Here is a 15,440-nt window from a genome sequence, read left to right as displayed (position 1 = left end):
AGAGAATAAGAGAAAGAAAAGAGGAAAAACATGTTAATCCTTTTATATTGGCATTTCGTGAATGGTTTAATAATCATAAACAAATAAATTACAATCATGTTTCTTAGGTTTCCGTTCGACTTAGCCATGATTTCCTTTGTTACCCTATCATCAACATGCAATCATCTGTGACATTTCTCTCGCAGTTTGGAAGGTTTCATCTTGATAAAGTCTTGAACTTTTCTGAAATGTTAGGATCTGTTGGTATTTTTGTCATACTACAGATCCACAAAGCGGACAAAAATTGAATAAAAAACCCAGGTAACTTGTAGAATATGCAGCTTTATTCAAATATATAATCATTTATTCTGAGTGATCAATATATCTTCACATGGTCAGCTGATATAAGTCTGGTCAGTTTCAGTACTTACATACTGTTCAGGGTCAAATTTTACTTTAAAAAAAAACAATTTTAATTTGAGTTTTAAAAACTCCCAATACACATTTATTTTGGCCGGACTTTTCCTAATGTGACTCACAGTATACAAAAATGGTATAAAATGCATCACTTTTGTATGTTTGTGCATTTTTATATATGCAAATGTACAAGTTTGGCCTGTGTTTATTAAAACAATTCAAAAATCAGCATTCAAACATGTATTCATCATATTCTATAAAATATTCTCCTGGACCATAAAATAGTGATTGTAAATGTCTTGTTCCCCCCCATAAGAGTAATCAAACAGAAGGATTAATAAAACAATTATTAATGACTCATAAGGAATTTATGAATGTGAATTGGTATAGACACTAATTATGAGTCAGGATATTAACATTATGTAAAGGTTACTTTCCTAGACATGTTATATTTATGAACTCATACTGTATGTTGTGTGCCTATTTTTTAATGTTTGCATTGTTTAATCTCTTATTCAGATCTCATCACTATAATTGAATCATGTTTTGTATATGTGTGTGACTGACAAGTACACTGACATCTTTTAACCATGCATTATTTTGCCTCAGTGTCAGTGTTAGGTAAAGGTACATTTTGTTACAGACTTTCAGACAAATTTATATTACTGTCCATTCCTATTTGACATAGTTGGGCCTGATGTTTGTAAATTAACTATGAATGTCCTTTTTCACAGACCATTTCGTTTTGCAAGCGTATTTAAGTTAATGACGTGTCAGTCTTATATAAGTTGTGTTATATAACCTTTGTTGTATTTAAATATTCTGTTCAAGACATATACACTGGCCGGCGACTTTATTAGGAACATCTGTGCAATCTAATGCAATCCAATACAACAGCTCTGCAATACATTCTACATATATTTGGCTTATACATTTTCAGCTATTGTTGACATTGCAGAAAGGTGATACATTTACTTTGTGTTTATGATTGAGGTCATAGCGGGTGATGGAGTGCATTATACTGAATAGTGTTCCTTATATTTTGTGCATACCATTACCGTACATGTGGGAGGCAAAATATTACAGTAGGAATTTCAATATAATGCACTCTAGTACACCACCAGCACCCACGACGAGCTAAACAATACACATAAAGTAGAATGATCACCTTTCTGACAATGCCAACAAAAACTGAAAATGTATGAGCTTCTTAACAATAGAATTTATGGCAGAACTGTTGCATTGGATTGCATTAGATTGAACAGGTGTTGGTAATAAAGTGGCCAGTAAGAGTATATTTACTTACAGAAAGTCAATGAAGCTTGCTGAAAAAACATTGTAATTAAACTGACATGCCAACATTTGTTAATGAAGAGGGCAGAGAATAAAGAAAAAGACCTTGGTTAAAATAAATAAATAAAGGAAATAATTACAGTTTATGTGTATGCAAATCAGCAGCAGGAGCAGTATACCTTATTCAAAACAATACTTTACAAGATTACTAAACTGAAACCAGTGCAAACTGGAAAAAGGAAAGAAATTAAAAATCTGATGGTTTAATTCATACCCTCCTATTGAGAAAAGTGTCTTGAATAAAACTGAAAAAGGGGATTCAATGAACTTGAGAGGGAGAGAGAGAGAGAGAGAGAGAGAGAGAGAGAAAGAGAGATGAATAAAGAAGAATTAATGTAAGACAGTGAAGTGAAAAGATTCAGCAAGCAGGAGTCTACAATGTTGAAAGCTGTTCAGACAGCCAGTAGCTCACAATAAACCCTCAGACTGCAGTCAAACTCTTGTAAATCTCTGCTGCATGTTGGAGACTAGGCCCTGCTGTAATGGTGGATAAAGGAACCAGTGGGGAGTTGGTACCCAAATACCTGAAAGCAGATTGATATTTTGCTTAACAGGAAATAACAAGGCAATGTTTGTTCGACCGATAAAGCCAATGCATTTACCAGCTACCAGTGTCTCCATGGCACAATGGACTGTTTCACACTTCATTGTAAAATGAAAAAAAAAAAAAACCTGAACTTGTGCCCTTGCCATTCCTGAGGAGGAACAGAGGGAAAGACAAAACCTCTGGCTTTGTGTCAAGTCCCACTGAAATGTGTAAATAACAAGGCTGAAATGTTATCATGGTGATTATGAGACATGTGGGCTGGAGTGTGGCATGAGGGACCACTGGTAAACAGGATGTGTTATATTTTAAGTGCACTACGACCAAAATCATATCAAAATCTCTTAACTGAGTGAAATTCTTCTATTCAAAAGATATCAAGAATTAAGGTTGTCACACCTTTCCTAACGCATCAAAACCATAGCAGTCTCCTTCCTTACTCCTCATGGTGATTACGACACACTATGTGAAAACAGCCGTGCAATGTCTTCTTTGGCTCTGATAATCCTCTGAAAGACATCACTGTGACATCATCAGCGTCATTTCAGTTTGGGATTGAACACAATAAATGTATCACAGAATGTCTGCATTACAAACTGGCAGAGTAAAGTTTGAGAGAGACACACGTCACACTGTAATTTTAGTCATTGAGACTGACTATCGCCGTCTTCTGTATGCAGACGACATGCTACTTTATGTTAATAACTTATCTAATCTGTCTCTTTTACTGAATTAGTGCTATCTTAAATTTGATTATAATAAAAGGCCCATATAATCAAATATTCCACACTCTGACATGCAAGAAAAATGCTGAATTAATTGTCATGTTTCTACAAAGCTTCAGCTTAGTTTAATTTCAGAAATTTACCTCAGAAGTCGTAGTTAACTTTTCTCCTTACGTTTCATGACCCTTTAACTACTCAAAGAACCAAATATTTTCTGACATTTCTGCTCATATTTTGGACTAATAATTCAAAAGTATTCTAGCAATTTCTAGCCTTGCCTTAAAGTACTCCACATGGCTGGTAGCATATGTCATTGTCTATGCAAAAAACTAATACGACTTCTGAAAACCCTGATTGTCCGAAATAATCTCTCTCACTTTGCAACTCTATGCGGTGTGAACCCTGATAACCCAGTGATAACCCATGCTAACCGTTATCAGAGTAGTAGTCAGAGCAAATAATATTGACTGCACTGTTACAAGCATATTGTACACATACTGATTTTTTAGCAATATGGGTATTTTGGGTTATATATAGTAGGCTTATGTTTTGAGCTATTTATGAAATTATTCTCAGGCTATTCATCTAAAATTGTCTACCACCCCTCTTTTCAGTTGAAGGGGGGAAATACTGTAGTTCTTACTCCAGAGCTCCATGCTCTAGATCCAATAGCTTTGGCGTCAAAGAGAAGTTCCATAGTTCTATAAAGGGAGTAGGGTTGAATAGCCAGCAACTACATAAAAAGCACAGCCTCATTCAGACTGGCAACCCCCTCCCTGACCCACACACCCTCACACTCACACAAACACACACGCACTCCGGCTTGGTAACAACCTCTCTAAAAAGAAACGGGAAGCAGGGGCCGGCACCGCATGCCACCAAGGCATTTAGTGCTTTTCCTCTCTGGAAATAACTCCCAGGGTGAAAGTCACCTGTCTTTTAATACCCATAGAAGTACAAGGATAATATAAAGTTTCCTAATTGCTCTGGCTCAGCATCTTTATTTTGCCCGTTGCTAGCTGAATAAAAAGACTACAAGAGACAGTCGTTGAGCTGTCTTAAGACACGTTTTAAGGTTTAGGTTTCAAGCCAGCTGGACATTCGTCTGTCTGTCATTTTATGTTCCCTGGATCCAATATTTCCTAGAATCCAAATCACTGCATTATCATTAGACACTCCCTGCCTGGTAAACAGCCATGTCTTTAAAACTTCACACCCTCAGTTTGTAACAAAGCCTTCCTATTAGAAAATGTGAAGTCTCAAAGCCCAATTTGAGATAACCCTAATGGCATCACTATGACATCATCTGGGTCATTTTCTCAGACTTGACTTTGCTGCTCCAGAACTATAGAAGACACTATACAGCTGTTTCCTAGTAAACTTATCTTAAAGGCCCCAGGGTAGGATTTAGTGGCATCTAACAATGAGGTTGTAGATTGCAACCTACTGAATACCACCCCCACCCCCCCCACGCCACCAATCACCTTCCAACCGTGTAGAAGAATCTATGGTGGCTGCAAATACCTTTGAAAAATGTGAAAGGCCATCTCCAGAGCCAATGCTTGGTTTGTCCATTCTGTGCTAATGAAGAAACATGGCAGTGGAAGAGGACCTTCTTCCTATGTAGATATAAAGCGTTCACTCTAAGGTATTGAAAATAATAGGTGATTATACATTACTTTAAACATACTTATGAATATTATTCCATTTCTGCCAAGTCTGTTTCACTAGATGCCACTAAATTTTACACACTGCACATTTACGTTGTGGAGCTGCTGGATGAGTATCTTGTGTTTCAGAAATATTATTTTGCTGAGATTATTTGTTGAATTCCCCAGATTTCAGTTTTGCCCCCATTTTATTCATATTTTTCTTAAATATCCTTTTAGTATATAATCCTGCCATCCTCCTGCTTCATTAACATCCCTTTAAACATGTTCAGTGTCAAACACCATCATTGTCCATTGCATGGGGTAGTCTCGCTACAAGGGTTATGCAGATATTCCTAAGAGAAATGAATCAATCAGGTGTCCAAAAAGACAAAAAACCTGAACAAAGTCTTTAGAAATACAGTTGTACTTACATTGTTTTTTTGGACACTTCTGGCATTTGTGGAAACCCCAGGATGTCCCAATGGTCCCACAGCACTGGTCCTGCTTTGTGAGACCTGGCAGAGCCTTACCACACTGACACATACAGATGGGCAACAGCACAGAATGGAGAGAAAGAAAGTGATAGAAGAGGATGAAATGTTATCTTTATTTTAATCAAAATAATGTGTTCCATCCTTTTTTGCTTCCCCTGTATGTCTGATACCCACATAAACCCATCCACCATCAGTCAGATCGACACATACATATCTTTCTCTTCCTCTCCACACTTCATCAACTGACAAACGCGTATCTTTATAGCAACAACTGCTGTGCAAAATGTGACCAGGTGATAGAGCGACTTGTGATTTATTACTTTCGCTTAAACCTAATATTGTGGATCTTTTACAGACAGACAGTAAATGTGTTCTTTATTTTGCATTCCTCATCTACAGGACTTGATATCAATTCCAGCCACCCAGCTTGAAGTTGTATTGTTTTCATGTTGGCGCCATAAGTGTGTCAATTTTACAAGCCTATTCTAGACATTGTAGTTCAAGTTTTTTTCACTAATCTGGGCATAAATGAGGTTGATAACAATGTTTTCATATAACTGGTTGGGTGACAGCAAAAAAAACACACTCCTGCAGTTGACATGACAGCCTGTAACAGCCTTTAAACTGGAGGGCAGAAATCACACACAATGCCTGAATGCTGACTGTTGACGTGGCAAGTTACAGGTGAGATCTTAGCAAAGTATATAGAAAAAATAGTAAAATAGAAAAAAAATAGTACAGTTAAAACACCCATAATAATATATTAATTTGTTGCTAATGTTGTGCTGAGGTTTCATGTGGTTGCATGCTGTTATATTTATATACAGTAAAAACTGACAGTATTTGTATCACATACTGTACATGTTTGTCTCTTGTTTTACCACTGTGTGTGAGATGAGTGGTCAGAGGGTGGACACCTGCCCTCATTATATAATGGGTTCACAAAAAACAATAAAATGTCCATTTCTGGATGTTTAAGAATGGATCTGTAAACCCTTCACATTACTATGACATCAGTACTGACCAAGGTCCAAGACCAGACTTCTCCTCCTGTTGTCACGAGGGTTGAATCAGAGATAAATTGGCCCAAAACTGCTGTAGTCTGAGCCCAGCTTAAATGTGCTTTGTTAAACTACAGTAGGGCTTGATTATTTTTTTCATTTTGCTAAAATGCTAGCAATCATGTCATAGCCAAAGCCAGCCAGTTTGATTTATTGTTTTGGGATGATTGTGTATGTGTGTGTGTTTGTGTATTTATTACGGTCTATTTTATATTTTTTTATATTCAGGCATGGCACAGCAAATTTCTGGTTACTTCTTTTGCAATGACAATAAAGTTTATTGTATTTATTCTACTATGATGAAAAATATATGATGACCTTTTCTTCCTTTTTTTCAGGAATGAAACAAAATAAAGAGGAACCATGAAAAATAACAACTATGGTGAAATGTATAATTTTTTGTCAATAAATAAAACCTAAAGGATCATTTGAAAGACAGAATGAATTCATTACTAATTATTCATTACATTACTAAGTAAAATAAACAGTACCTTATCCACTAAGCTTGTGATAGATGATAGATGAGAAACACCTGTGACCATGGTAACTGTACACAACAATGGTATCAAAACGCTCAAAATGACTAAAATGACTTTAGCTTTTGTTGACTGAAACTAAAGACTGCAGTTTGACAGATGCATGCACACATTCTTGTCAAAAGGCAAACATTTCTGTCGCTGTACCTGACTCCCTGCCGTCTCCTGGAAGCAGCGGCCCAGTGTGTTCTTGGACGTGACGGGCTGGTACTGGGGAACCTGGTAGCCATGCTGGCCGGGATAAACTATGTTGTAACCATGGTGCTGGATCTTCTGGCTGCTCTCTGTGTGGTGGTAGGTGTAGCTGGTGGATGAAGACGAGCCGGACTGGGACCCTTTAACCTTGTGCCCATTGTTGTGGAAGTTGTCCATCTGAGACACCTGGTGGACCTGGACAGACGCCTCTGGAGGATGCTTGATGTGGATGTTGACGATGCTTGGGCTGAACACTGATGGTACACAGGAAAGTTACAATACATTATTATCATTATTATTATTATTATTGTTATTATTATTATCATTACGAAAAGGGAATAGTGGGTATTACTAGAAGGAATTGCAATATTTTTAACACAGCACCACTGATTTTACACATTAAGATGCCATGAAAACCATTTGTGGCTCTGGCACAGCTTTGACCAGGTTAAGAAAATAACTCTAATGATGTCATAGCAATGTCATCAGGCTTTATCTCAGTTTGGGCTTGGAGACTATAAAACTATACACTAAACCTCTGAGAAAGGGTCTAATAAAAGTTATTACGTTGCAATATTAATGGAATTAATTAAGGAATTGTAGTATCCAGTGACTTTAGAGATTGACCTATACAAGGGACTAAAAGTCAGAATATCCCAGCTTCTAATACTTTTTCAATGATTCATATCAATTAATTCCAACTAAAGAAGCAATCGCAATTTTATCAGTTTGTTTTTTAGGTGATAGGTCAAAATAAATTCATGAATTGAATGACATATAACATAAAGCAGCCTCATTACTGCTCCCTCCGGAGTAATTTCTATATGTCAGCACCTTTGAGCATTAAACAGAGGGTTCGTCCAGTGCCAGCTATCACTCAGCTGTCTGCTTGGCTTTCTTACAAACTCTCACATAGGGCTAGGTTTCGGTAATCAATACCAAATGATACCTGCAATTGATACTTCTGCACCCAGAGCTAGAAAATATGACTATCTGTATGGACTTGCTCACAGCCAATCAACGCAAGTGTTCTTTGATTTAATGTAACGTGATTGGCCCATTGCCACAGCAGCTCCAACCCGTCTGTGGTGGTGAAGTCGTGGTGAATTTCAGTTAGTGTGCTGAGCAGTTCAGCAGCCAAGATGCCACCTAAACACTCTAATGTGCGTCTACACTACACGCCTGTTACACTGGATAAAAGACAGTATACTTAATATGGAATGAGTATCTAATGAAGTACTCAGTTGGTATCAGTATCACTTTAAGGGTAGGTTGGTACTGGTATCGTCATTTTTTAAATGTCACATTATGGAAAGGGCACAACTAACTAGTCCAAAAAAATCTATGAATATGAAATCAACCAGTGTTGATTAGTTTAATGTAATAAATCAGTGGAGATGTGCCCTGTATATAAACAGAGTCACTTTCCTTACTTGACAAAAAGCATTATGCTGTGCTGAAGGGAAAGAGAAGTTATGAAAATGTACAACATCTACGTTGTATTGTTACTCCATCTTTAGAAAGAACTGATTCGTACATGCTAGTAACACATCCACTATCTCAGAAGTAAAAAGTTGAGATTTGTTATTAACTTAGAGTCCACATCAGTTTAATTCTGCTGACACTGTGCTCTGATCTGCAGGCTGCCTTGTCAGTTTTGATTGCTTTGGCTGCATGTTGTTCTTTCTGTTTTTTTAATACATACAGCTGTGTCTCTCTGACAGACTTTACAACTGAGAAGTGGTAGCACGCTCAGTCCCTTCACCAACAATCAATCAATGGCAATAAAACTAATGAAATTCAATGAGAATGTGTCTCACAAGCCCTCAAATTGAATGGAAGTGCAGTGCAGTGTCCTTTTTAACAACCAAAAACCAGTTTACCAATAAAAGTTTAGACCTTTTACAGGTAACATATAGCTAATGTAACACACTGTATTGCTTGCTCTTATTATAAATGTCTCAATACTTGTTTTGACACAAGCAGTTACCAACTGCAGAGAAACTAATTGTAAAATCCAGTAAACACAATGCAGACTGGAGAGACTGTTACAATGACTAACACAGTGACTAACACTCATCATTTATTTAATGGACATGATAATGTGATTTATTTATTATCTTCATATTTATTGAGAATGTATCCTGCTGACCAACCTCCAGAGCTGTAGTAATTCAGACATGTGAACTGTGCATTTTTCCCAATCTTCCAGGCAGCTTTTTTATAATGCATGACTTCAAATAAATGGGCTAACACATGTGTCCTTTCAGAGGAAGTTCACTGATAAGAAATAGGAAAGTGTTACCGTTTCACAGGCCACAAAACAACTTTAGTCTTTCATTGTAAGAACTGGGATCACAGTATTCCCTTTTCACTCACCAGGGCTCTGGCCGTTGCTGTAGGTCAGAGGCAGAGTGTGTGTAGAGTGAACCTGAGTTTGACTGTAGCCACCTGCTGTCTGCTGGTGCTGCTGGTGTCCGGTCTGAACCGGCATCTGGCAGAACTTTCCGGTGAAGTTGGGGGGGCACTGGCATTTATCCCTGGCGCTGCACTTGCCGCCATTTATACACGGCAGGTGACACACCACTGAGGAGACAGAAGAATAAGGAAGCAAGTGATGCTGATGCTTTGCACCTTATATTCACAAAAAAAAAAAAAAAAAAAGGAAAAGCCATTATCAACACATCTGCGAGTGTATTTGGAATCACATTTGTATGACTTTTCAACACATCTGTCCATAATTAGGATTAAAGTACGTCATGGTCGGATCAGGCTGCATCTGAAAGCCAAGCCCCGGCACTCATAAACATAGATGGGGAAAAAAGTGAAAGGCAGGTTGCTCTTTGTCTGTGTGGCTTTGTGTGATGCATTTAGTTCTAATGTAAAGCACAGGGAATCCAAAATGCACGTTTGCCATCCAATAACATTCCATTCACAAGCGTTGCTGTTAGAAATCACGGAAAATAAACAGTAAGCAAATGTGCATCTCAACAAAAGGATGATGTGAATTTCAAAAGTCCTTCTTTATATCTCAGCAACAGAGAGTTATCAGTTTGATTGGCTGGAAGGTTTGAATGAACAAGTAACAAGTGGACCGTATAACTGTCTTCTTCTCTTGTAGTTTTATCAAACTGTAGTAAGGACAGTAACAGGGAGATATAGCTAAAGAACTTAGAGCAAGAGTTATTTATGTTGCCAAAAAACTACTTCTTATTTTGCATAAATTCAGATTGTAGGGATCTGAGTCCCAGGAACTATATTTTATGGAGAGGTTGAATAAGTATTCAGATCCTTTACTTCAGTAAAGTAACATAAAAATAAAGTATTATGAGTGATGTAGTATGCAGTATTACAGTAAAGTACTGCAGTATTATGAGTGATGTAGTATGCAGTATTACAGTAAAAGTACTGCAGTATTATGAGTGATGTAGTATGCAGTATTACAGTAAAGTACTGCAGTATTATGAGTGATGTAGTATGCAGTATTACAGTAAAAGTACTGCAGTATTATGAGTGATGTAGTATGCAGTATTACAGTAAAAGTACTGCAGTATTATGAGTGATGTAGTATGCAGTATTACAGTAAAAGTACTGCAGTATTATGAGTGATGTAGTATGCAGTATTACAGTAAAAGTAATGCAGTATTATGAGTGATGTAGTATGCAGTATTACAGTAAAAGTACTGCAGTATTATGAGTGATGTAGTATGCAGTATTACAGTAAAAGTACTGCAGTATTATGAGTGATGTAGTATGCAGTATTACAGTAAAAGTAATGCAGTATTATGAGTGATGTAGTATGCAGTATTACAGTAAAGTAGTGGTTTGGTCCTCTGACTGATATATTATTATTATGACATCATTAGATTATTAATAGTGAAGCATCAGTGTTAGAGCAGCATGTTACTGTTGTAGCTGCTGGAGGTGGAGCTAGTTTACACTACTTTATATACAGTTAGCTAGTTTAGTCCAGTGGTTCCCAACCTAGGGGTGGGGCCCCTCCAAAGGGTCAGCAGATAAATGTGAGGGGTGGTGAGATGATTAATGAGAGAGGAAAGTTCTGATACACAAATGTGTTTTCAGTTTTTGGACTTTTTCTCTAATCTTTGATTTTTGCTGAAATATTGGATCATTTGAACATTTATTGAAATGAAACCATGTGAGAAGTTTAGAGGGAAAAAATCACTATCTGGTGGAGCTGTTAACAACTCATAGACATCTGAAATGTGAGCCGACTACACACTGCTTTTTGTAAGACGTCAAAAGACAAAAAGGTTGGAAACCACTGGTTGCAATGACAATAAAGTTTATTCTATTTATTCTACTATGATGAAAAATATATGATGACCTTTTCTTCTTTTTTTTCAGGAATGAAACAAAATAAAGAGGAACCATGAAAAATAACAACTATGGTGAAATGTATAATTTTTTGTCAATAAATAAAACCTAAAGGATCAATTGAAAGACAGAATGAATTCATTACTGTGATGGAGCACCATGCATGTGGTTTTCAAAGCTTGTTATATTATCCATTGTGTCAAATCTTCATCTGAAAAGTCACTAAAGCTGTCAAATAAATGTAGTGGAGTAGAAAGTACAATATTTCCCTCTGAGATGTAGAAAGTGGCATCACATGGAAATACTACAGTAAAGTATTACTACCTCAAAACGTACAGTACTTGAGTAAATGTACTTAGTTACTTTCTGCTACTGTTTTTACTATATTTAAAACAGAAAAGGGAGATCAAAATGAGATAAGTTGTTGATGATATTCTTAATTGGATTATTTATGGCGTTTTGTGGTATGAGCAGGATAATAACCGCCATGTTTGTTGCTGTGTGACTGTAAGAGATGACGTATGGGCTGAGAGAGGCTGGTTTGCCTCCGCAGTGCAACTCGTCAGGTATTATCCCTTACATAAATGCTGCTGTTCCCACAGACCACGAACACACCACAGCACAACAGGTGTCAGCTACAGTACGTACACAGAGAGCGGGCGGCAGCACTCTTTCCAGAGGGGATAAATCAAGCACAAACACCAGTGTGGTGCTTATGTAAGAAGCCAGACTGAAAAGAGGGATACAGTGAGTTCACTGTTCTATAGCCAAAAGGCGTTAACACACAGAAAGGAGGTGATGATAAAAATATGTGAGAGCCACATTCAGTTCAATGTGATGTTGCTCCATATTAGTACATTATTTGTATGTGAAAGAAACACTTGAAACACTTTATGGGTATTTCCAAACACGTCCAAGTACAGTTACATTTCCTGTTTGAATTCTGTGATGAATTCCGAAAGAAATTAAAAACAAGATTCCAGACACGCAGACAAAACAGACTCATGCTTCAAAGCTTTATTTGACATCTCTCCCAGTTCTGCTGATTAATTTTTCCTCTCTTATCTCTTTGTTCCAAAAAAAACAAGAAAACCTCAAGAACTGACACAAAACAGGAAAGTCAAGCTGTTTATGATTCACATGCAAAAAAACTCCTGTGGAGCAGTCATTACTCACATCATGCTACAGTCATCCACCACAGGTATGACCACCATGACATATTAAACATTTAGTTCGCTGTCCAAACCCCAACCATTCATTCATCATCATGGGACTTCCAGCACATATATTAAACCAGAAAAAATATATAACTCCTAAGAAAAAACTAAAGGTATTCACTTGAGCTCCATATGGATCTATGACTGTATCATTGAAGTAATATTATTGCACATATTATACACCATCAATCTTAAGTCTTATTTTTTGTGATTTTAGCCAAAGAGTTGAAGTTTGATGGGGTAAGATCCTGCTAGGTGGAAAGTTTCCTTGACTATCCAGATAACCTGTACTACGAAGCTGGTTATCAACCCAATTAGTCAACACGGGGTTTTCCAGCTATGCGTGTGAAAGAGGTGGAGTTGTTTACAATTAAATGAGCGACATCATCAGAACCATGAATGAAGTACATGTGATACGAGATGAAACAGTGATACCAAGTACCTGCAGAGAACTTCTGTTTAAGGGACAGGAGAAAGTTACCGTAAAAAATGGTGTATAAGTTGCACCACTGTATAAGATGCAGTCTAACATGCACACTAACACATTGAGTGAATCTTTTAAGTTTCAGATCTGTCCCCACACTCTGTGTCGCTGCCACCAGCTCAATAAAGGCTGCTCATCTGTATGCTTTTAAATATCACGCTTCAACATCTGCTGCTGTCAGTCGGGTCGGTTTAGTCTGTAAATACTGAAACACCACAACAACTAGTGTCTGAAATACTTCTGATCAACACACTGAATCAGCACACACCTGTGAATCTATTTTCATTAGCTGTCGACACAGCTGGAGCGTGCAGGGCATGCTTGACACTGCTGTTTATAGGACATTATAGTTCATAAGTGTGGACGCTCACATGGTTATTTTTATTGTTAGTTATAGTTCTTAGTGTGGATGGCCCTTTACATACCTATGATCATATCCAGATCCAACCTCTCTCTGTATTTTACTGCTGTATAGGACACACCGGTGTATAAGACGCATCCCATTTTAAAATGAAAAACAGTTGCGTTAAAAGGTGCATCTTATACACCAGTTCTTACGGTAAATTCAAAGAAGTGAGATGTAAACAACAGCCTGTAATCATACAACAGAAGAAGAAACACTACAAATCATTTCCAATATTAAAAGTAGCTTAAAATAAATTCCGGTATTATTATTTATGACTACAGAGAGAGTATTTTTTGCTATTTAGTTGATGATGAAGAAACCATCTGAATATGTAAAAAAAAAACAACTGAAAAGTAATGCCAAACCAGTTAATGACTGATGGGTTCTGTCTGACCCAATTGTTGCATTTATAATCATGAGAGCCAATTGCGTGTGTATTATTTTTCTAATAAACGATAATCTTTGGTTTTTATTTCTAGTTATCATCACACAGGTGTCTCATGTTATTCTGCGCTGCAGTGATGGAGTCACAATATAAAAACATCCACACTGTCAGCTGTCACTGTGGGGAGGAAATCAACTTTGTAAAATTTAAGATGCAGCTAAAATCATCTTTATGTGTTGTAAACAATCTGTCTGTTTGTTAGAAACTCTGTTTTAAATCCAAGTCTGGAAAAATTCAATGTTTCCACTGACCTATAAAAATAAATATTGCTCTTTTTTACTTTTCACTTCATTGTAATTCTGAACTTTTATCCATGTCAGCATCCTGTAGGAATGATGACCATTTTTTCCCGTGATCTGATTGGTCAGTGGTCAGAGTGTTGACAGGTTAACTTCAGGTGTCGCTGACGTTACCCTGCTTTGGAACAGGTTAGTTGTTCAATATCAGTTGTCATGGTGATTTACATCAGTAAGAACTTAACCACGGTTGTAGGACTGGAAATTCAGTTCATTCAAGTTAACTCACTGACCCCGAATCCCGCTTTATAGTACAGACCCCTGGATGGAGGTGGTAATTATAACAATGATAATAATAATAATATCGAAAACATCTAAAAAAAAAGTGGTTGCTCATGGGGGAAATGTTGGGTCTCTTTAAATTAAATTAAATCAAAGGGTACAGTCTAGACCTGCTCTATGTAAAAAGTGCCTTGAGATAACCTTTTTGCGTGGTATTTCCAAAATGATGGTATACTGTATATTGTCTGTCTTGTGTTTCCCTGCTGTAAAAACTCCAGTGGATAACTTCACATCATAAGATTCTAATTATGCTCTTCATGCTGGCATTTATGTATTTCTAAAGTCCCGACCACAGTCTTTCAATTCGCCACTCAACACAAACTGAAAAGAGTTACCTGAGGAACAGAGAAACTAAAAGGGAAAAATCAGTCTGCTGCTTTCTGGCTGCTGCAAAAAAGACACATATACGCAGGTTTCAATGCATATAAAATGAAAGGCACGTCGAGCCGAATGCCAAACTACTTTCCACTAAATAAGCGCTACACCTGTCTTTCTCCTTTAAGCCCTCCCGTCTTCCCTTCCACGCTCAACTCACCTCCCGTACTTACCCCCGAAAATCAATTTGTTTTAATCCAGCCTCAAATGATTTGATATTGTCTGGACTGCAACTGACACAAATGAGCTGGCAGCTACAGGCGTCTTTAATAAAGGAAGCATGAGCCCAGGGCCAGAAAGCTCTCAGCACTTGGCGAGCTGCAGCACTCACCTGGGAGAAAATATGCCAGAGGATCTGGAAAAACACCACTTAAATCCACTCTCCAGGGGCTACGGCAGGCCAAATGGGATACACATACCACAGGCTGAATCATTCAGATTTAAAAAATAATCCTCACAAGTGGTCTATCGAGTCATTCCCTGAATATTTTTCTTCTATCACCAAACTATCATCAATTGGCAAAGTATCTTTTACCTTTGCCATGAACTAGATTTTCTCCCAACATCTGCTGAACTGACCATGACAGGACTGAAAAATATGTCTACACCAGTTTTTATATCGTCAGGGGAAGCAAACTCTT

The 15,440-nt window shown here is 37.4% G+C and overlaps 1 protein-coding gene across 1 annotated transcript in view; it reads right to left on the bottom strand.

Annotated features, from left to right (window-relative positions):
* Positions 1–15,440, bottom strand: part of ltbp1 (latent transforming growth factor beta binding protein 1) — a 137,180-nt gene that overhangs the window by 59,543 nt on the left and 62,197 nt on the right. Inside the window, exons 7-9 of the mRNA XM_062429856.1 lie at positions 9,336–9,542; positions 6,909–7,210; positions 5,102–5,204 (exon numbers count right to left, since the gene is read on the bottom strand). Of these exons, the coding sequence (XP_062285840.1) occupies positions 5,102–5,204; positions 6,909–7,210; positions 9,336–9,542 (612 nt within the window). The remainder of the gene's footprint in view (positions 1–5,101; positions 5,205–6,908; positions 7,211–9,335; positions 9,543–15,440) is intronic.

This window comes from Scomber scombrus, chromosome 12 (assembly GCF_963691925.1).
Source record: "Scomber scombrus chromosome 12, fScoSco1.1, whole genome shotgun sequence".
Classification (NCBI taxonomy): domain Eukaryota; kingdom Metazoa; phylum Chordata; class Actinopteri; order Scombriformes; family Scombridae; genus Scomber; species Scomber scombrus.
Note: the sequence above shows the minus strand (reverse complement) of the source record. Positions and strands in the feature narration are given on the sequence as shown.